The 22,499-nt window shown below is 38.0% G+C and overlaps 1 protein-coding gene across 1 annotated transcript; it reads right to left on the reverse strand.

Annotated features, from left to right (window-relative positions):
• Positions 1 to 911: 911 nt before the first annotated feature.
• LOC122797948 (nuclear factor 7, brain-like) lies at positions 912 to 17,909 on the reverse strand. The gene is made up of 2 exons (XM_044066469.1): positions 17,045 to 17,909; positions 912 to 1,046 (listed from the first exon to the last, which is right to left on the reverse strand). The coding sequence occupies exons 1-2, from the start codon at positions 17,477 to 17,479 to the stop codon at positions 912 to 914; spliced, it is 570 nt and encodes a 189-aa protein (XP_043922404.1). The 5' UTR covers positions 17,480 to 17,909.
• Positions 17,910 to 22,499: the final 4,590 nt, after the last annotated feature.

Below are 22,499 nucleotides of genomic sequence, written 5' to 3' on the forward strand. Positions count from 1 at the left end.
CTTCCAGGACTCATTCTTTACCGTACACACCTGCTTGGTGAAATAGCCCCTGATTTGTCAGAGACCTATGAAGGATACTGCAGATATCAGAGAAGGAATGAATGAAAGAATACATTTACTCTATAGCATCTTCCCAAGATACAGAAATCAAGAAACTCAAAGTGAAATTAATATAAACAGAACTGTTGACTGATAGTTTCTCCTGGTGACTATAACATCTTTTACAAGGAGGCATGCAACTTTGAAGTGGTTTATGCACAAAAAATAAAATAGTTTACAATAAGGGGAGGAAAAAATATAGCAAGAGTGTTTGGTGAACAAGAAGTAATCAAAACAACTATGAAACACATCTGAGTGACCTTTATGCAATGCAGAAGAAAAACATTCTCGACATGCTGTTACACTGAAATGAATAACCTGAGACATCAGCAAAAACAGTCTTGTTCTAAAGTTCAGATTTCTGAGTTTTGTTTTAGTGGTTACCTTGCATTTGTACCATTGGAAATATCTGTACTTCAGAAGCCAGTGACCTTTGTGACTCTTTGCCAGGAACACCTAAAAGATTGCCATATAGGGTCACAAGAACTACAGAGCTAAAACTGCAGATACCTGAATATATTCATTTGGCATGCAGTCCATGAGAACATTAATTTGCCTATCCCAAATTCTCAATTGTCCCAAATCACTCTGTGGTTAACTGATATACTCAAGGCCATACAGTTGACAAATGAAGTCTGAGGGAATCAAACCCTGTGCATTTTCTTTAACAGCTCAAAACCTTAATACTTGGCAGCAACTACTAGACTGTCCTCTGTGCCAGCTGCTAGGCAATGGTCCCTTGTTTGTACCCTTTGTGACAGGTGACCTTGTTCACCAACACCAGCCTACACAAACTGCAGTTGATACGGTTTCTATGAGGCAAACAAGCAAAAAAAAGCAAATTTTCTTACCTGGACACCAGAGATGAGATCTTCTTGTTGGCTTTGGTATTCATTTAGGTTGTTTATTCTGTGCTTTAGAATAGCTTCAGCAGTTTTCAGCTTTTCCTGTATATATACAATAGTATTAAGATCAGAAGTATTTAGAATATATTACATAGTGAATATTATAGCACAAACAGAATATCACAAAACAGCATTTGTTATAATGTGGCAAAAGTAAAGTAAAACACACAAATACTGGCAAGAAGATATTTAGTAACAAAGTGCTGTAGTTAAACTATATACAATAGTATTAAGATCAGAAGTATTTAGAATATATTACATAGTGAATATTATAGCGCAAACAGAATATCATAAACCAGCATGTGTTATGATGTGGTAACAGAAAAGTAAAACACACAAATACTGGCAAGAAGATACTTAGTAACAAAGTGCTGCAGTTAAACAGCAAAACATAGTCAAGGAGATACTTAGTAACAAAGTGCTGCAGTTAAACAGCAGAACATAGTCAAGGAGATACTTAGTAACAAAGTGCTGCAGTTAAACAGCAAAACATAGTCAAGGAGATGTGCAGGCAAAGAGAAAGAAATCGGGGGGCCCTAAACGAAAGACCAGCACTGGTAGAGTTTTTAGAAGAATCTAGAACAGAAGCTGCCATTAAAAAAGGAATAATTAGTAGAGCATATAAAATATTGTATGATAACCATAACAATCAATTAGAAGAGGTTAGAAAGATTGGGAAGAGAGACTGGATAAGCAATTCACAAAGAAACAATGGGGGAATATATGTTTGTCTCCCAAATACACAACAAAATCTAGAAGATTTAGGATTTTTGTTTGGAAATGTTTACATAGATATTTTTATACCCGAAGTAGACTCCAGAGGATTTTTCCTCAGGTAGACAGCAAATGTCAGAGAACTGATAGGGAAGAAAGAGATAATTGGGAGCATATTTTCCAGGAGTGTAATGAGTTGGCAGACTTTAAAGATTCACTGCAGACTACTCTGTCAGAGATACTGGGTGAGCAAATCGGTGTAACTAGGGAAATTATTTTTCTGAGCTCTGATACAGAATCGGAATTGCCTAGACATAGTAAGGTCTTGCTGAGTCTAATTATGATGGCTGCCAAAAAGCAATTACTAGAAAATGGAAATTAAAGTCTAAACAAACTGTGCTAGAAATAATGACTATAGTAACAGAGATAAAACAAATGGAATTGGGATCTTTAGAAAAGGTTAGGAGCAAATTATATAGGAAAAAATGGGAATTGGGGGAACAACAGGGGAGGAATGAGGTTTAAATAAAGGCAGGATTTGAATGATCTATATAATGTTTGACTGACAGTGATTTATGTAGATTATAAGTGATGTGCAATTGTTTGCTACTAAGATTATGTCAATATGATTTATTTTCATGTATATAAATGCATGACTGCCTGTGTCATAAGTGATAATTTAATAATGACAGAGCAAAATCCCTAAAAGGGAAGGCATCTCTGATCAGTACTAGCAAAAAACTACGATCACTCATAAAATCATCCAAGGCCAACTTTGAGAGAAAAATCGCAAAAGACACAAAAGACAATCACAAGGCCTTCTTTAGCTATGTTAGAAACCTGGGTGGAAACTCCCAGATATGCTCAGAGTTAGTCCAAAATGACACAAAATACACTGAACCCACTGACATTGCCAACAATCTGGCAGACAGGTTCAGTGCAAATTTCTCCTCCCCCCCAAAAGGAGAAATAACTATCCCAGCAGAGTGTAGCCTCCCTAACATCTCAGATGCCCAGGTGAGAGTCGCCCTCTAAAGCTAAAACACAGCATCAATGGGACCAGATGGTGTCCCGGCTGTGTGCTACATGAACTCCAAGAGGAACTAAACCCACACATAAGGCTGCTGTTTAATCTTAGCCTTACTACAGGATACATACCCAAAGAGTGGCGACGGCAACAGTGGTCCCACTTCACAAAGGCGGTGCTTCTACGGACCCTGAAATTACAGCCCCATAAGCTTGACGACCCTGGTCTGCAAAGCTATGGAGAGGATCATTATGGAACTCATAAACAAAGACATTGGGGACCTACAGACATTGGATCCTACCCAATTTGGCTTTGTCAAGGGCAGATCCTGCCTTTGAACTTGGTCGACTTTTTTGAAACAGTCACTAAGGCCATTGATGAGGGTAAGGCAGTTCACACAGCCTACCTTGACCTTGCAAAAGTCTTTGACACAATACCCCACTTGGGCATCATAGACAAACTCACCAGCTTAAATGTAAACCCATATGTCACAAGATGGGTTGCAAACTGGCTCAAGGACAGAACCCACAGGGTCAGAGTTGCTGGAGCTATGTCAGACTCTAAGCCAGTCACAAGCGGTGTCACACAGGGCTCAGTCCTGGGACCCCTCTTGTTCGGCATTTATTTTTCCAAGGTACAGGCAAACATAGAAGGATTGTGGCTGACAAAGTTCACAGATGACTGCAAACTGGGTGCCATAATTGATACTCCAGCGGACACAAACATCCTTCAGAGAGGTCTCATAGAAATGGATAATTGGTGCCAGAGCCATGGCCTTAAGCTGAACGCCAAAAAATGTATAGTCATACCCTTTGGGAAAAACAAGGTACCGACAAATTACCACATAGGTGGTAATCCATTAAGTACGGAAGAGGTAATCAGGGACCTAGGGACCCAGGTTGACAGTAACCTCTCATTTGACACTCACATTGCCAAAGTGGTTAGGAAGACCTTCTATATTGCCCACCTTATCATAAAGGGTTTTACATCTAGATCAAGAGAGGTCATTGTGCCCCTGTACTCTTCTCTTATCAGGCCAATGATTGAGTACAGTGACCCATTTGGGATGTATCTCACCCGACACCTGCAGCAGTTGGAAAGACCCCAAAAGTTCCTCACCAAGAGGATAAAGGGTCTTAAACATATGTCATATGCTGCCCAACTGAAAAAACTCCAGCTCTATTCAGTCACATACCGCCTACTCAGAGGTGATCTGTGCCTGACGTACAAGGCCATGTCCAATCCAGAATTAATGGACATGCTCCACCTCAGAAAATCCAAATCCATCAGAGCCACGAGAACAAGAGACTTAAACCTCAACACAGAAATAAATAGGACATGCTGGAGGGACAGATTCATAACCCAAAGGCTCCCTACACTCTGGAACAGAATCCCAGTCCATGTTAGGCAGAGCCCCTCACTGACTCTATTCAAGAGAAATCTCGATGAATGGATGGGAGATCATAGGTTTACCCCGGGGGTCATCTCTGTGTCACTACTAGACAGAGGCACAGTAAACTAAACCCTAAAAGGGCATAGTATTCTCATCCTAAGGGGTGGTGAAAGCCACACACACTCTGGCTAGGCTTATAAATGCCCTAGGGCAGATAGCCTAGTACGAACCTATGAACCTATAAATCTATGATGTTTCTTGTTTAAAAAAGATGCACTGTCTGCCTGGAATTCCTCTCTCTCTCTAACATTGTCATCTGTTGTTTTAGTTTGCCAATGGCATCTTAAAGCCTCAGAGACCACCCTGGCAGTGCAGGGCTACAATTTCTGCCACACATTCATATCAGCTGCTGCACAGGTAGGGAGGAAAGATGAAGGTGTCTCAAGCTGTATCAACAACAATCTCATCTCAAGACTAGTTAAACAGGATGACACACCACACTTGAGTTTCTCCATATCCATATTTCCATATACATAGTCCCACATCATGTCCATGCAAGCTATAGGTCACCCTGTATGACACAAGTAACCCATAACTCATACCTGGACTTACTGGAGTCCCTAAAAAGTGAACCCTTTACCATATTCATGGGTGACTACCTCACTATAAACTGGGATACTTGGATCACCCCAAGTTTACAGGCCCACATATTTCTGGAGTTTATAAACACAAACCCCTTGGACCAGATAATTCATACACCCAGTAGGGTTGCAAACATACTCAACCTTGTACTTGCAAATGTGGGAGAATGTTGTACCCCCCACCCCCAGTATAATGTCCTCTCTGGTATGGTCACAAAGCTGTCTACTTTACAATAAAAATCAGTTATGTGACAACTAACCCTTTAACATTTAGGAACTATTCTAAGGCAAACTTCCCAGTACTAAGTGGTAATCTGTCAAAATTTCAAGCCCCCCCCCCCAAATTCAGAGACCACAGCTGCCTATGCAGAATTGTTCAGAGAAACCCTATACAATCATGTCAATAAATGCATAGAGACAGCTGTGTTTATCAGAAATAAGTCCAGAACTAACTAAAAAAAAACCCAACATGATGGAATCCAAACAGAAACAGGCTGTACAACAAAAGAAAAAAGTCATTGCCAAGATTAAGAAGTGTTACACCCAGCATGATGAAAACATTCTCATAAGTCTAAACAAACAAACAAACAATTAAGAGGGCAGATTAAGTTTCCTAAAGCCAAATTTCATTGATAAGTACTACCGTATTTCCCCGAAAATAAGACTGGGTCTTATACATTTCCCCTGCCGAAATATGCATTAGGGCTTATTATTAGGCAATCCCTTATTTACCCCTCCGTACAACAATCTACATTTATTCATTTATTCATGTACAAAAATCAACATTTATTCATGTACACAAATTGACATTTATTTGGTACTTTTCCGTTACTGCGCAACAGTTCTAGGTACAGCATTAACAGTTGTGTGAAAATTCTACATAAATAGTGCAACAAACATTTCAACTTCAGAATATCTACACCTTGGCTTTCACAGTGCAATATTTCATGCTTAACAGAAAGTGCAGAAAAATCTGAATACATGTGTATTGGAGGAGGGGAATAAAACAGGTGAATAACCGACACTTTTTGAGTGGTGATGCTTTCTTTATTCCTTACCCAAACCATGAGAGAAGAATGATGGAAAGTCATAAAAATGAAGTCTGGGAACTAGTGGCCTTACTTTGTAATTACCCCTTGATAATGAAACATTACCTTAATCAAAAATGTCAAAAAACTGACAAGAGCTTGCTGGCAGCTGAAAGCAGAAGCAATCCATTCTGTTGCCCCAATAATGGAAAAGTTATTCAAATACAGTCACTGTCATCTTCTTCTGGAACATTGTCATAAGTCTCCAACACCCGAATTCTGGCCTGAATTTCTTGCGACTCCATTTCCTGTAGAACCATTGGCCCCAGTCTGTCATGCCTAGTAATACAGCTCTCCCTAAATGAGCACTGCTTGTCCATGTAGCCTGCTCATTGGCAACACAACTGTCAGTGATTTTATCCCATGAATTCTTCACCCAAATCACGGCCCTTGCAGGCTAAGCTTCACATAGTTTCCATGCTGATTTCTCTCCATTCTATTTTAAATGTAGTCATTGAGTTCCATGCATAAATGGTCCTTGAATGGCTTGTTTATTGCAATATCAATAGTCTGGAAATAGGCAGTCATTCCTGCAGGAATCATTATTCGATCTATTCTTCTCTCTGCAAGGAATTTCTTCTTGTCTTTAGTGCGGTGAGTGATGGCTGAATCCTAGACTAGCAGACCTCTTTCACCAACTTGCAAAACAAGTGGCAGTATTACATCCACCCACTTCCTTATAACTGCTTGTGTGCACCAGGCTTTTTAGGTTTCAAGAATGTAAATGCCTGAAACACGTTTAATCTTATCTTTCTTGCCCTTACTAATGATTAGAGGTGGGGTTTTCTTTTCATCTAGATGAATTACTAAAATACAGGTAACACGTGCACTCTCATAACCAGTAGAGGGAATGTAGATTGATGAGGCACCCCTCTGATCAATTGTTGTTTGAGATCCTTGGCCCATAAACACTGCTGTTTCATCCATAGTAATCATGTTGAAGAGTTGGTATTCAGAAAAGTCGATGCCATCAACAAAGGACTTGAATGCAAGTGCATGTTTAATAACTTCAGTATCTTCCAGCTTGAACAGTGTTGTTGATCTTCTTAGAGAAGTTCATATCACTGAAGGAAGCCATCCAGCCAATTTTGTGATGCTTTGAATTTTTCTGGGGATAGCTATAACTGTGGTGCCATTGCAAGGGCAAATGCTTAAATATCAGACCTGCACACAACCCAAGCCTTTGCTCTCCTGTTAGCAATCCATTCACAGATGATGTCTTGCAGCTCAGGAAATAATGGTTGCCGACCTGATCCACACTTGCACTTCTTAACATTTCCCTTGCCAGCCTGTTGACTGAGGTCATCGTACACTGCTCACCATTTTCAAACCTATTCAGAGATCTAACTTCTCTTTGCAGAAAGCCATCAGATTCTTTCCCTGGGAGTCCTCAATGATTCCTTTCTTGTACTCAATGGAATAGCTCTTTCTTTTTGCACTCATCTTGTCTTGGGGGGTGCGGTTAAGTGAAGACTTACGAGACAGGAGTGGCAACACAAAATGACAATGGCTAAGAAGACACAACCACAACCGTTCATTGTCAAGTGCACATGTTTTATGTGCATTGTCTGTATTTTGACCAATCAAAGTACACCTGCCTGTGTTTATGGGCCAAGGACCTCAACTGTCAAGTGTGAGTGAGGATTAAGGTTACAGTAAGAATCGTGGAGGACTCCCAGGGAAAGAATCTTATGACTTTCTACAAGGAGAAGTTGGGTGTCCGAATGGTCCAAAAATGGTGAGCAGAGTGTGATAACCTGAGTCAACAGGTGTCAATAATATTATTATTTTATAATTGAACACGTCTATTGTGTATTGTTGACGAGCATAACACCCTCCCCCCATGAGTAGAAGCAGTAATCAGGGATTTGGGTACTTATTCTCTGGTTAGGTCTTATTTATGGAGAAATACAGTAGGCTAACTGTCCTTACATCAGGGATAGTCATTTCTATTTAAAAGAGAGAATCCAACCCTGTGATTTGGTTTTACAAGATAAACACACCTTAATTGTTATGCCAGCCTCTCTTTTGGGTAAAGATAGCCTCTCAGTCAAAGGACAGCCATGAGGTGTTTTTTAGTTATTATCCAAAACCTCAAAGGCAGTACAGAGCAGTATGCAAAACGAATTGTAAATACAGCCGCCTACACAGAGCCAGGAGATATAGAAAATCTGCTGCCCAAAAAATTCAGCTCCAGTTTCACCCCTTCTCTCCCCCTGACTCTCTCCTGTAGATATCATCAAACAACCTCTCTCCCAACTTTTACTAGGGAACAGGTCTTAGATACACTCTTTAATGCCAAAACACTACATTGATGGGCTTTGATAACATCTCAGGATGCCTTCTAAATAACTGGAAACATGAGCTAGCAGGACCACTGGTGTCAATGTTTAGTTATAGCATCCAGATAGGCTTTCTGCCAATCACAAATGGAGAACTGCAATGGCCATCCTTATGCACAAGGACAGGTCATCAACTGACCCCAGGAACTACAGACCCATAAGTCTCACTAGTCTTGTATGCTAAAAGAACTAACATGAAAATGATTAATAAGGATATAGAGAACTTTCAAACTCTGGCGCTAACCCAGTTTGGTTTTTTCAAGTGCAGATCATGCCTACTTAACCTACTGGACTTCTTTGAGAGGGTCACTAAGGCAAAAGATGAAGGTAAAATCATGCATATTGTCTATCTTGATCTAGCTAAGGCATTTGATGCAATACCTCACTTGAGAACTCATGGATATAGGCATAAACCCACATGGTACATGCTGGATAGCCAGCTGTCTCTCAGGGTGGACCCAGGAAGTTAGGATAGGGAAGATCACCTCCACAAAGAAGCCAGTCACTAGTGGTGTCCCACAAGAGTGTGTGCTGGGTCTGATCCTTTTTGGCATCTACTTCTTGGAAGTCAAGGCTAATGTCAAGGGCCTCTGGCTGACCAGGTTTACAGATGATTACAAACTAGGAGCAGTCATAGAATCTCCCAAGACACCAACAGCCTACAGGAAGGACTAACATAAACAAATGACTGGTTCCAAAGTCACAGCTTAAAACTCAGTGCCAAGAAAGCATAATACTACCGTTTGGGAAGTCAGCCTCTCTAGGAAACTACCTCATTGATAACCCCCCCATGAGTAGAAGCAGTAATCAGGGATTTGGGTACATACAGTGGATATAAAAAATGTACACACTCCTGTTAAAATGCCAGGTTTTTGTGATATAAAAAATGAGACCACAATAAATCATTTCAAAATGTTTCCCATCTTTAATGTGTCCTATAGCGTGTACAGTTCTATTGAAAAACAAACAAATCAGTTAGGAGAAAAATATAAAAAAAAAATGTACAATATGCTGGTTGCATAAGTGTGCACACCCTTAAACTAATAGTTTGTTGAAGCACCTTTTGCTTTAATTACAGCATTCAGTCTTCTTGGGTACACACCTGCCATCAATTAAAGAGACTCTGATTAACCTCAAATGAAGTTCTGCTGTCCTAGTAGGATTTTCCTGACATTTACTCAGTTGCTTGCTACAGCAAAAGCCAGGGTTCACAGATCATAGGGATCTCATTGTTGAAAGGTATCAGTCAGGACAAGGGTACAAATAAATGTCCACAGCATTGGATATACCATGGAACACAGTGAAGACAGTCATCAAAAATGGAGAACATATGGGACAACAGTGATGTTGCAAAGAACTGTACATCCCTCCAAAATTGATGAAAAGACAAGACAAAAACTGGTCAGGAAGGCTGCTAGAGACCTACAGCAACACTAAAGGAGCTGCAGGAATTTCTGGCAAGTGCTGGTTAGGTACTACATGTGACAACAATCTCCCATATTCTCCACATGTCTGGCCTATGGGGTAGGGTTGCAAGATGGATGCCTTTTCTTACACAGAAAAATATCCAGGCCCAGCTAAAATTTGCAAAACAATACATCAAGTCTCCCAAAAGCATGTGGGAAAATGTGTTATGGTCTGATGAGACCAAGGCTGAACTTTCTGGTCACAATTCCAAAAGGTACATTTTGTGCAAAAACAACACTTTGCATCACCAAAAGAATACCATCCCCACAGTGAAGCATGGTGGTGGCAGTATCATGCTTTGCGGTTGCTTTTCTTCAGCTGGAACTGGGACTTTAGTCAAGGTGGAGGGGAATTATGAACAGTTCCAAATACAGTCACTTTTGGCCCAAATCCTTCAGGCATCTGCTAGAAAGCTGAAGATGAAGAGGAATTTCACCTTTCAAAACAACAATGACCCCACACATACATCCAAATCAACAAAAGAATGGCTTCACCAGAAGAAAATGACAGTTTTGGATCAGAGCACAGACCTATATCCAATACAAAATATGTGGGTTGTCTTGAAGAGGGTTGTGCACAAGAGATGCCCTCGCAATCTGATAGATTTGGAGTGCTTTTGTAAGGAATAGTGGGCAAATATTGTCAAGTCAAGATGTGCCATGCTTCCATGAATACATTTCAAAATATTTCAGGCTTAAAATTTAATGAAAACAAAACTAAAATTATGCCCTGTAATTGTAAAAAAAAAAATAATATAAACAAAAGATTTTCCAAATATATAGTAACCGAAAGTAAATGATTATATCTGGGAATAAATCTACTCAATGAATTAACAGATTCTCTAATATTTAACTATAATAAAATACTAGACAAAATAGAACAAACAATTGGTTACTGGAATAAATATATCTTTTCAACAGCAGACAGATTATATCTTATTAAAATAATCATATTTCCCAAAATATTATACTTAATACAAAATTTTTCATTGCCACCTCCCAAATATATTATTCAAAGATACAATAAACTAATTTTAAATTTTCTATGGTTTCCAAATAAACCCCGTATAGCCTTAAATAAACATTTGCCAGATTGGGAAGATGGTGGAATTAATTTACCGGATATTGATTTATATATTACCTCTTCTGTTATTAAAAACATAACACTATGGTTAAATAATTCATACACACCTATATGGAAACAAGCCCATGAGCAGATTTACATAGAAATCAGTTATAATCACATACAAGACAACTTAACAGTAATACCATCACCCCTTATATGGATGTTAAAAGATTATTTTTTAGGGAAAAGGAATAATATTAATAAATTGCCATCAAACTATGTAAGTTCTACACTTTCAGTGTTCAGAACATATATAAACAAAATACCAAATATTAATTCTTGGATTTTTCTTATTTTCCCTATAGCTTTTACATTAAATATTCTAGATGCATTCCAAATATCTAAAATAAATGTACTTAAAGAAAAAACATTACTCTTTTGGCATCAACTTATAGAGAAAGGGAAAATTCTAACAAATGAACAGATAATTTATAATTATAATATAAATAAAGACAATTGGTTGTTTTTACAAAATCTAAGGCATTTTCTTATAAATAAAATAGAACAAATGCAACCTTCAGTTAGACATGAAGCTCCAAAACTCATTGAATACCTTATTCTTATCACAAAACAGCCTTATAAGGGTACAGGTTATTTGTCTAATATCTATAAAATTGTTAAAAAAACAAAAAACTATCATGAAAAATCATACTGGGATTATTATACTTTAATAAACAACCATCCTCCAATTGAAGAAGAAAAAAGTAATATTCTAAAATCTTCCAAATTTTCTACATTATCAAAATACTGGCAGTTATTCACTTGGAGATATCTACACAGAAGTTTCTATACACCACGTAGGTTAGCCAAAATGTATTCTATTGAAGATCAATGTTGGAGATGTCATACCAAGATAAAAGCAGATTGGCAGCATGTTTTTTTATGAATGTATTTGTCTCAATATGTACTGGAAATCCATTAACTATTTTTTTCAGACTGTTTATAATGATAATTTTCAATTAACAAAGTCTTTAATTTTATTCAACTCTCCTATCCCAAACTGTGTACCAAAAAAAAGACACTAAAATCCGATGGTCACTATTGGCAATTTCATGTAAAATCATAACTATACATTGGAAAATGAGGCTTCTCCTACATTCAAGGAATTTGAGAATTTAACAACAGTTGCTCACATGGAAATATTAACAGTGAAGAACAGAACTAAAAGATCTACTTCTTACTATTACTCTTGGATGAAAGTACTGGAAATACTTGAAAAGATCGAAGAAGATATATCATCTTATGTTTCTAACATTATATAATATAGAATTTCAATATTATTTGCATAGACACCAATGTAAATAGTTATATAATTGTTTGAAGTTAGTAATGTTTTAGAATTGTAAATATGTTATTTATCTTTATTTCATGTAATGTTTAAGACATTTTATTTGAAATAATAAAAAAAATTTAGTAAAAAAAAGATGTGCCATGCTGATAGACTCCTACCCAAGAAGACTGAATGCTGTAATTAAATCAAAAGGTGCTGCAACAAAGTATTAGTTTAAGAGTGTGCACACATAAAGTATCAGTTTAACGGTGTGCACACTTATGCACCCAGTGTATTGAACATTTTTTATTTTTTATATTTTTCCCTTAACAGATTTGTTTGTTTTTCAATTGAATTGTACAGATTATATGTCACATTATAGGTGGGAACGTTTTGAAATTATTTATTGTGGTTTCATTTTTTATCACAAAATCCTGGCATTTTAACAGGGGTGTGTGCACTTTTTATATCCATTGTATAGGCACTGACCTGGCTTTTGACTAATATGTGTCTAAGGTAGTAAGGAAATCATTCTATGTTGTTCAACATATAAGCAAGGGCATGCCATCCAAATCCAGTTTAGTCATTGTTCCACTTTCTTCAGAACTCAGACCCATCACTGAGGACAATGGCCCCTTCTGTGTGTACCAAACTAGGGACATGCAACACGTGGAACATCCACAGTGGTTCCTCACAAAAAGAATACAGGAGGTAAACAGCATGTCTTATGCAGATTGCCTCAAAGCCCTATCTCTATACTCTTGCCTCCAACAGACTTTTAAGAGGAGAGCTATGCCTGGCATACAAAACATTATTTAATCCCACTCTGATGGACCTTTTGCATAACCACAAAATGAATAGCATCAGAATTACTCAATCTAGCAATTTAAACTTTGCTTGTAACATAAATAGGACATATTGGAGGGACAGGTATGTGTTTCAGAGAATTCATTTTCTCTGGAACAGACTTCTCATCTGTGTGAAGCAGATCTCATCTCTAACCATATTCAAGAGAAACCTGGACCAGTGAATGAGAAATCAGAAATACACCCAGGTCTAGCACCTATGTCTGTAATGGACAGTGGTAGCCTGTAAATCTTGTCCTAACTTACGTATACCAATTAAAATAACTTCTAAGATACATACACTTACAGGATACAATTAAGATACTTGACTAGACTTATAAAGGCCCATTAGCCTAGTATACACCTATGAACCAATAATCTGTCAGTGCTTCTCCACCTGGCTCTATATGTACGTCTCCTCTGCATTACTTACTTATTTTTCCTGACTTACTTTTTTGGTAATGGTATGCTCATCCTTTGTTATCCATTCTATTCCAGCTGTAACCACACAACTTGTCTCAAACTGACATTTCTCACTAGTATGAAAAGCTGTGAGAGCTTTGTCTTTATTCATCTGACCTTCATAATCTCTGTACTCTTACCTTAGCTGCTTTCCACAAATTTCATTCCTTTCCAGCCTCCTAGTTAACCTGGCAATAATTTGCTTTTTGTCTATATTCTATTTCTTAAGGTTCCTTATTCTAATTTTCACTACCCTTCCTCCAGTCAAATCTGAATGAAACAATCATTTGATCTTTATTGCTCAAGAGTTCATTTATCCTGACTTCTCACACTTTCTATAACGTGATAGGACCTAGTCTTTTACACCATTCTGCAGCTAAGTTTGGAACATACTAGTAAATGTTTTCTTCCAACATTGTGTCTTTGACTTCTCCACTCTGTGTCAGTAAGCAAGGAGCCTGAATCCTCACCACTGACACAGGAGAGGATGTTCACTTGGAATACAAATGGCTACATTCAGTATTCCCAGATGCAGACCTCTCTGTATCAAGCACAATTTCATTTAAGAGCACACAGGGAACACACTCAGCCTGGGGTCTGGATTTCTCTATATCTGTCTCTCCCCAGGTCTCCAATAAGGCTCTCCACTGGCACAGCTGAGTTCAGAACCCTCTCTGTAAAACCAGTGTTTTGTTTCCCTGCTCCATGCAGCTGGCACACACACTCTGAGATTGAATTTGCGAAAACACACACACACACAGACCTGGGAAAGGCTGGTACACATTTACTAGCTATGCCACCTTCTGTCCAGACTATAAGCTAGTTATCACTGCCACCAGGCAATACAAAGCCAGCTACCTAAGGCTCTTGCAAGGGTACCCAATTATACCGAGTGAAATTAATATTAATATAAATGGTAATGTTGACCAAACAGCAAGGTTTTCAGGAGTGGCCAGAGTTATCACCAAATACGTATATGCAAATATTATCAAAGGTAAAATATTAAAGGACCAGCCACAATTAAAAGTTTAAATATATTTAATAATACATAATAATAAAAGAAATAGAATGTACTAAATATCTATTTACAGTAAACATCAGAGTTTCACTCACAGGAAATATTAAAAATAACACAGATGGAAAGTTTCACACAGTTACAGAGAAACAATACTAACTATTATCACTATACTGTCCTAACTGATTTAGAGAATTACTATCCCTGGTCACTTACTAGAGCAAGACAAGATGAAGTGGTTGAGTGGTCTTCCTCCTTTGTCAGATTTCAAGAACAGACTGCTCCCGAGAATTCAGTCTCCTCTAACATTAAAACATTATTTCTGTACAGAATGACGTCACATACATCTGGTCATCTGATTTCTGGTTCCTATGCAACTTCCATTGCTAGACGCTATCAGGATTTAGCACCTATGTGTTACCATACACACAGATAGAGCTTTGCTTAGATCTGCTGCTGCCCCTGGAAGTCATAAAGCAATTTCAAATCTCTACTCTCCTGGAGTAGCAATTAGCTCCCTGCCGGAGACAATAAAGAAGCTTCTTAATACTTGGTTTCCCAGACATTTTGTCTCTTGCTGCAACCAGAACTGTAATTTCAGCTATTTTTTTCAAAGTTTGCTGCAGCTGGATTGTGATTAACACCTACCCTTCCAGTATCCTCTGTTAAAACATATGCATTTAATTCAGTTACAATAATTCATCTACATTTCTTTTTTTAATGCAGGGCACACTGCTGATACATTTTAACACAAGCAACTTTACAAATACATTTGTAAACACAAGCATCTGTACAAATCAGTTTGATACACAAATGACATATAATTCTTTACAAAACTCCAGCTAGCTTATGCAGGCATATGTTACACATGTACTGCCCTACTTCTCCTGGCATGGTTGGCAATACCTACTATCATCACAGTCTCCACAATGTCACTTTGTGCATATAGGTACTTGTACACTTCAGTCTACATCAGCCCTGTTATTGTTCCTTATAGCCATTGCGGCCTTTCACATACAGCATCTCAAACTCTCTGCCACCTCAGGACTAACATATCGTTCAGCCCTGAGATGACAGCTGCACACCACTCACATTTGCAGTTGTATTTAAAACAAAATCAGTATGACATGGTCCTGTGGTTTTGGGGGTCCTAATACACCTGCTGATATCCACACCTGTGTTTACAGCAAAATCAGTGGACTGGGATTCTGTTGTTCTGGGAGTCCTAATGTAGCTAATGATGGCTGATATCTACAACTGATTTTACCAAAATAGTGCACATAAGCCCTCTGGTTCTGGGGACACCAACAAATCTTATGATGACTGAAATGTCAAAGTACAATACCTTCCTCTTACGGCATGGTGTTATTCTCTTAGCCACCAAAATATTAATCAAAAACTCATGTCTGTCTACAAACCTAGCAAATCTGCTGGGCATTGCCTGTACTTTTACAAGGGTACTAAGGCCTGGAATTCCTTACCTGTATCTATCAGGTCTATACCCTCCTTCTCTTCTTTCAAAACTACTTAAAAGACTTCCTAGCTATTATCTGGCTCTGTTCTGGCTCAAAACCAGGACACACTATATCCCTAATTGTGAACAAGTATCTTTACATTCTTTATACCTACTTAGTGTCCTTTCTCCACTTACTTCCACACTGCTATCAAATTCTCTTTCCTGACTTTCTCTCTAAATCTACCACAAGCCTGTTTTCCCTTAGTTTATAATGCAATTCCTGTTTCTATTAGACTAACTTACCTTTACTCTCTCTACAAACTGTTTACAATTTCTCTAAATATTAAATGATTGCTATATAACATGTATTGATTCTTAACCAATGTTTTATATTATGTCTAATTTGTTAAAATTATTTAAACTGTATATGTTTTTGCTTTATTTTTGAAGATTATAAAATTACTGTTCTTAAAATATTTTGTAATAATTTGGAACTTTTCTCCCGGGTCCTCCACTGAAAATAGATTTCTACCCATTCAGACTTTCCCGATAATCAAAGATCAATAAATAATCAGAAGATAGATGTCAGAGGCTATATTCATTTGGTACAGTGGTGAAGGTTTGCTTACATGGGTTTGGGAGCAAAAATATTTGGTCCTTGGCTATTTCTGTGCATGTGGTCTCATAAAGCACCCCAACCTCACTTGAAAAGTATTTTCAACAGTTAGCATTCCACTCTTACTAAGCATAAAATACATCTGTTTTCATTTTGTATGTTCTGCAACACTTTCATAATTTCCAAAGTTTTGATAGTTATTGTGTAAGAAGAAGGACTATAAATCAAAAGCTAAAGTAGCTGTAAACATTTAGTTTCTTACAGTGTTAATGGGGGGATGATTTCACTGAAATGGGAGTTTCTATCATATTAACTAAATCATCTCTGGTTTCTGACAAATTCTGATAATAATTAATATATCATAAAATGTGGTTAAGTGACAATGATTTGAGATGTTTTTGTCTTCCACAGAAAATGCTTTCTGCAAGTATCTGATACATCTATGCATAATATTACATACTAGTTGAAGAGCAGATAGTGGCCATATTAAAAATTGCCTGATTCAGCTAATATGCATATGAAACTCTTCTAACTCACCTGAGACATGCTGTAACTCACCTGACACATGCTGTAACTCACCTGAAACATGCTGACTGCTTCCTGCAGGGGTTGGAATTTGTGCCCTGCATGCTTAGATGACATCGTACAGACTACACATATGGGGCTTCCATCTTCTTGACAAAACACTTTCAGTGGCTCTTTATGCTCCAAGCATTCATGTGATTGAAGTACACATTCTTTTTTCTGCTCCTGGTGTGGTTTTCCTGCTTCCTCACATTGCTGGGTCATTTCAGCTGTGTCAACAATCTTACTCAACAGCCTGTTAACTGTGTACTTCTTGACAGGAAGTTCGTGTCTGCACACCGGACACAAGATGATGTCCTCAGAGTCCCAGGTTTTATCTATGCAGGATTTGCAGAAGTGATGTCCACATTCCAGTATTACAGGTTCTTTAAAGAAGTCCAAACAAACAGGACACAAAAAATCATCATCAGGTATTTTCACAGTCGCCATTCTTTCTGCTCTGTGCTTATTGTTTTCAGTTTCATTTTACTGAAAACAGAATTTAGTAGCCCAGCACCTCCCAGTGACAGGTCATGTGGTGCATAAATACATGATCAACACAATTTCTTTAATATGCCTCTGCACAGTTCTCTTTTATGCTCATTATTTTTTTTTAATTATTTTGAGTGGGAGATTGCTGCTAATATAGTCTTGTAAAAAGCATTGACATGGCTGCATTTCTTTTGTATGTTTTTCACCCACAACAAAGTCTTTTTCCAAGTTTTATGAGTGACCTTTCCAACATTTAAATATTGTCAGGATGCTCAAATGTTACATGGACATGAAATGCATAATGAAAGCCTCCATATCTCTTATCAGAATTCTGAGGTGTTTGCAGTCAGACCACATCACATTATTAGTTGTTGCATTCATGAGCACATGCCTGTAAAATGCAAATACGAAGGTAAAATTAACAAAATTAATGATACATAGCAGGAACAGTTAACACTTTGTAAAAACAATGCTATATTAAACAAATTATACAAACTACTTCTCTTATTAAATCAAAAAGATATGAACTCAGCTTAGTCTCAAAAGTTGAAAACAATGCAGTATTCTTCAATTACATCAGAAAAATGAAAGGCAGAAACTGTTAATGCAATATACTGTCAATAACCAATGAAGTGATATCCCAGCCACAGGCTATAGTGAGTGAAAGTGCTTCAAGAAAATATTTAGACAAACTTCATAAAAAAATAAACAAAAGTATCAGATTACAATAAAGACAAAAAATGTATCCTTTATATTACAAAACACACAACATGAGTATAATTAAAAACTCAAGTTCCTCATGAAAAGATAATATTACTGGCAGTTTTCTATACAAACACTAGAAAGACCCAAATACAAAATGATTGCTCTATGAAGCTATTAGAGGACATGGGAACATGTATTTAAGCTCAAATTGCAGGATATTTCTCATTTATCATGTGGTTGCACAGGACACAAATTGCCATATATGGCCTGCCCAGTGCAAAGAGGGACAGGTGACAACCCAGGATGTAATCAACAGCAACAAATACATATATGGAGAAATGTACAATGGAGAGTAAAATACCACAGATGCTGAGGCCGGAGTAGAGGTTACACTATAAAAACCGAATCAACAGAGGAGTAGAGCTTACACTATAATAACCGAACCGACAGTGGTGTAGAGGTTACACTATAATAATCGAACCGACAGAGGTGTAGAGGTTACAGTATAATAACTGAATCGACAGAGGAGTACAGGTTACACTATAATAACAAAATTGACAGAGGAGTTGAGGCTACACTATAATAACAGAACTGACAGAGGAGTAGAGGTTACACAATAATAACAGAATTGACAGGGATGGACAGCATAAAACTGCTAACATAACAAAACAATTGCCAGAAAAGCAGAAGGTGCTCGGACAATATGGCACTTTAGAAGAATGCAAAGTTTACACAGGAGAGGTGAAGTATAATAAAGTGATGTAACAACCTGTACCAGATCTGACAACAACGGTGTGCCAAAATGGACCTGCACTATACCATGAATGTCATTAAAATGATTATATTTTACCTCAGAGGGGATCAATCCATCAACTCAGTGCACATGCCAGTATTTCCAACGCTTACTGGCAAGGTGAGTCACTGCAGAGGTTAGAGTCCAAGGAATTATGCAACACTTCATTGGAATTGAACCCCTAACTCACACACTTGAATATTTCTTTTATAGCACTTGTTAAGGTACCAAATAATTTTCACATGACACAGTTCAGTAAAGAATATGAATCTCCTTTTTTTCAAACAAAGGGAAATATGTGGCAGACTAGGAAATCGAGGTCCTGTCTCCTCAAACTACTGAAACCATGAGTTTTTTATGTATTTTCTGATTAAATGTAACATTATTGTAACAATCATGGAACAACCAATGCTCAATTAGAAATGAACACTACTGCAATAATTCTGCTAACTAAGATCTCCTGACTCTGGGATGGATTTAATAAAGCCTACACAATCCACTAAGACCATGTGTGCATCTTACCATGACAAGCACATGATAGTGCACCATTTTAGATTCATTAAGTGGCTCTACATGGCATGCAGAGCTGCACAAACACAGTAAACCCTGTGGCATGCCAATTGCAGCATAAGCAGTTGAATTGTATGCTAATCAGCCAATCCAAGATGGAAGAGCTATTCAGCTATAAAGCAACCATGCAGACTGAGTGCTGGATTTCCCTGCAGATTCCATAACCTATTGGAATACAGCCACGGAAAGAAGTCTACAGGGAAAGAACATTAGGGGCTGCTGTAGCTTTAATTAATGTGTCTGTGCAACAGGCTGAAGTCTATGCTGCTACTTCTACTGCTAATAGACCACGGCCAAGAAGGAGAAGGGTTTTCAGACCCTGGGTAACTGATCAGAATCTGCATGATGTGGAAATTGTAGAGCACCACAGGGTGGATAGAGACACACTACAGGAACTCTGCAACCTCTGCCATCCTCAACTCAGACCAAGTGCAAACTGAAGGGAACCAATAAGAGTGGAGACAAAGGTATGTGTAGCACTTAGAATTATTGCTACAGCAATGTTTCAGAGACCAACAGGGGACATGCTGTGGTATCACAGGCATCAACATCGAGGATCCTCCATCAGTTCCTGAATGCTCTGCTCCAACATGTCAGTGACCACATATCTTTTCCATGTTTACCCAAGGACAGGGCCACAAATGCAGGAGTTCTACCTTGTAGCACACTTCCGTGAAGTACTGGGTGCCACAGACTGTACACATATAGAAATCAAAGCACCAACTGGGAAACAGGGAAGATTGTACATAAATAGAAAGGGCTTCCACTTCATTAACTGCCAAGTCATGTGTAATGTTAAGGGAATCATCATGAAGGTGTGAGTAGGGAAGTCAGCAGTTACCGTGACTCACATATCTGGTACAACTCCCAGTTGTATGACATGTTTACTGGGGTGATATCCCCCAAGGTCATTTACTGGGGAATGCAGGTTATGTACTGGAACTCTGGCTGATGACGCCCATCACAACTGCATACACACCGACTGAAGAATACTATGATGAGGTACATGCTCAAACAAGAAATATTGTAGAACATGTGTTTGGGCTGCTGAAGTCACAATTCTGGTGCCTAGATACATCTGGGGATCCCTGCAGTACAATCCATGTACACGTACTGATATCTATACCATCTGTGCCTCACTTCACAACATCATCTTCAGAAAACAGCTTCAGTGTTCCAAAGCAGCAAGCCTTTATTCATCACAGACAAGCAATCCTTAGCAACAAAAAATCAGAAATATTTTAGCAGTGGTAAACATAATTAGGTTTTATATACTTAAAAGGTGTGGAAAATGTATGTATTTAATTTTAAACCAGCCTATGCATGTCAAACAATATAAACAGGGCTGTAAAAGTGCATTTTAGAACAGTAGGTACTCACCTCGACTCACTACTACTGATTAGGTCAAACTAAATCCTAGTTAAGGAACACACTACCTATCTATTTCATAGGTTCATAGGTTGGTACTAGGCTATCTACCCTAGGGCCTATACAAGCCTAGACATAACAATTCCCTGGCTATTTCTTTCCAGAATGTTTACTTCCCTGGTCCCTTCTAGCAGGGCAACTGACATGATCCCCGAGGTGAATTTCCTATCTCCCATCCAATCGTCAAGGTTCTTTTTGAAGAGGGCCAAAGAGGCACTCAGCTTGACATGTATGGACAGTCTATTCCAGACTATGGGGAGTCTCTGGGTCAGGAACCTATCCCTCCAGCATGTTTTGTTCATTGTGATGACCAGGTTTAGATCCCTGAAGTGTTTGGCTCTGAGGGATTGGAATTTCTTTAAGTGTAGCATGTCCAACAGCTCTGGGTTTGACATGGCCTTGTATGTTAAGCAGAGATCGCCTCTGAGTAGGCATTATGTGACATAGTATAGCTGGGCTTTTTTTAGATGGTCAGCATAGGGCATCTCATTTAGGCCTGTGATTCTTTTAGTGAGGTATGTCTGTGGCCTTTCCAGTTGTTGCAGATGTCTTGTGAGGTACATACCAAACGGGGCGTTGTACTCTATAATGGGTCTAATGAGGGATGAGTACAGTGGGACATTTGCAACCCACATTCCAAAAGCAGGTATTAAAATGGCATAACATACATTTAAAAATATTTAAATAGTAGCTTCAAAACACACATTTTTCAAGCCGCTGTTACCATAAAGTTTTGGTATAATTCCACCATTTAGCATACTGGTGCACACTCATGCACGCACCTGCACACTTTTATATATTACTGGTTTGCATCATCCACTGTTTTCTGTATTTCTTCTGTGCTTTTTCTACTAGTTTTCGTTGCATAAACATGTTTTGGGACTGTAAACATGAAAACTGTCGTAACAGGTGTTTTTTTTCTATCTCTTAACTGCAAAGCATTGACATTTTTCTGAGCTGTAACTAACTTAGTTTTTTATGCACAGTAATACATATGGGTGGATGATTATTAGATAGATTTACACAGATATATATTTATAGTGTTCTAATTATATAATGTTTATGGTTAGATAGCTTTGTGTGTTTTTTCATGTACCTATCTAGTTGGCTCTTTTTACTTATCTACCTATGTATATGATTTTAGTTTCTGTCACAGATCTGACGAAGGCTTTATTACATTAGGTAGCCGAAAACTATTTTAGTCAAATGTCAGTCTATTTATATGTAAGTTATGCTTTTCTTAATACCTGATTTTGGAATGTGGGTTGCAAATAGATAGGTAGTGTTTTCCTTAACTAGGATTTAATTTGACCTAATCAGTAGTAGTGTGTCGAGGTGGATAGTTGCTGTTCTAAAATGCACTTTTAAAGCCCTGTTTATATTGTTTGCCTGGAATAGGTTGGTTTAAAATTTTTGTTTTTTTATTTATTTATTTTTTATTTTAACATTTATTTACCAGGAAAGTCTGACTTGGAATGAAGC

The sequence above is a fragment of the Protopterus annectens genome, chromosome 3.part1 (assembly GCF_019279795.1).
Source record: "Protopterus annectens isolate FY-2018-M chromosome 3.part1, PAN1.0, whole genome shotgun sequence".
Taxonomy (NCBI): Eukaryota; Metazoa; Chordata; order Ceratodontiformes; family Protopteridae; genus Protopterus; species Protopterus annectens.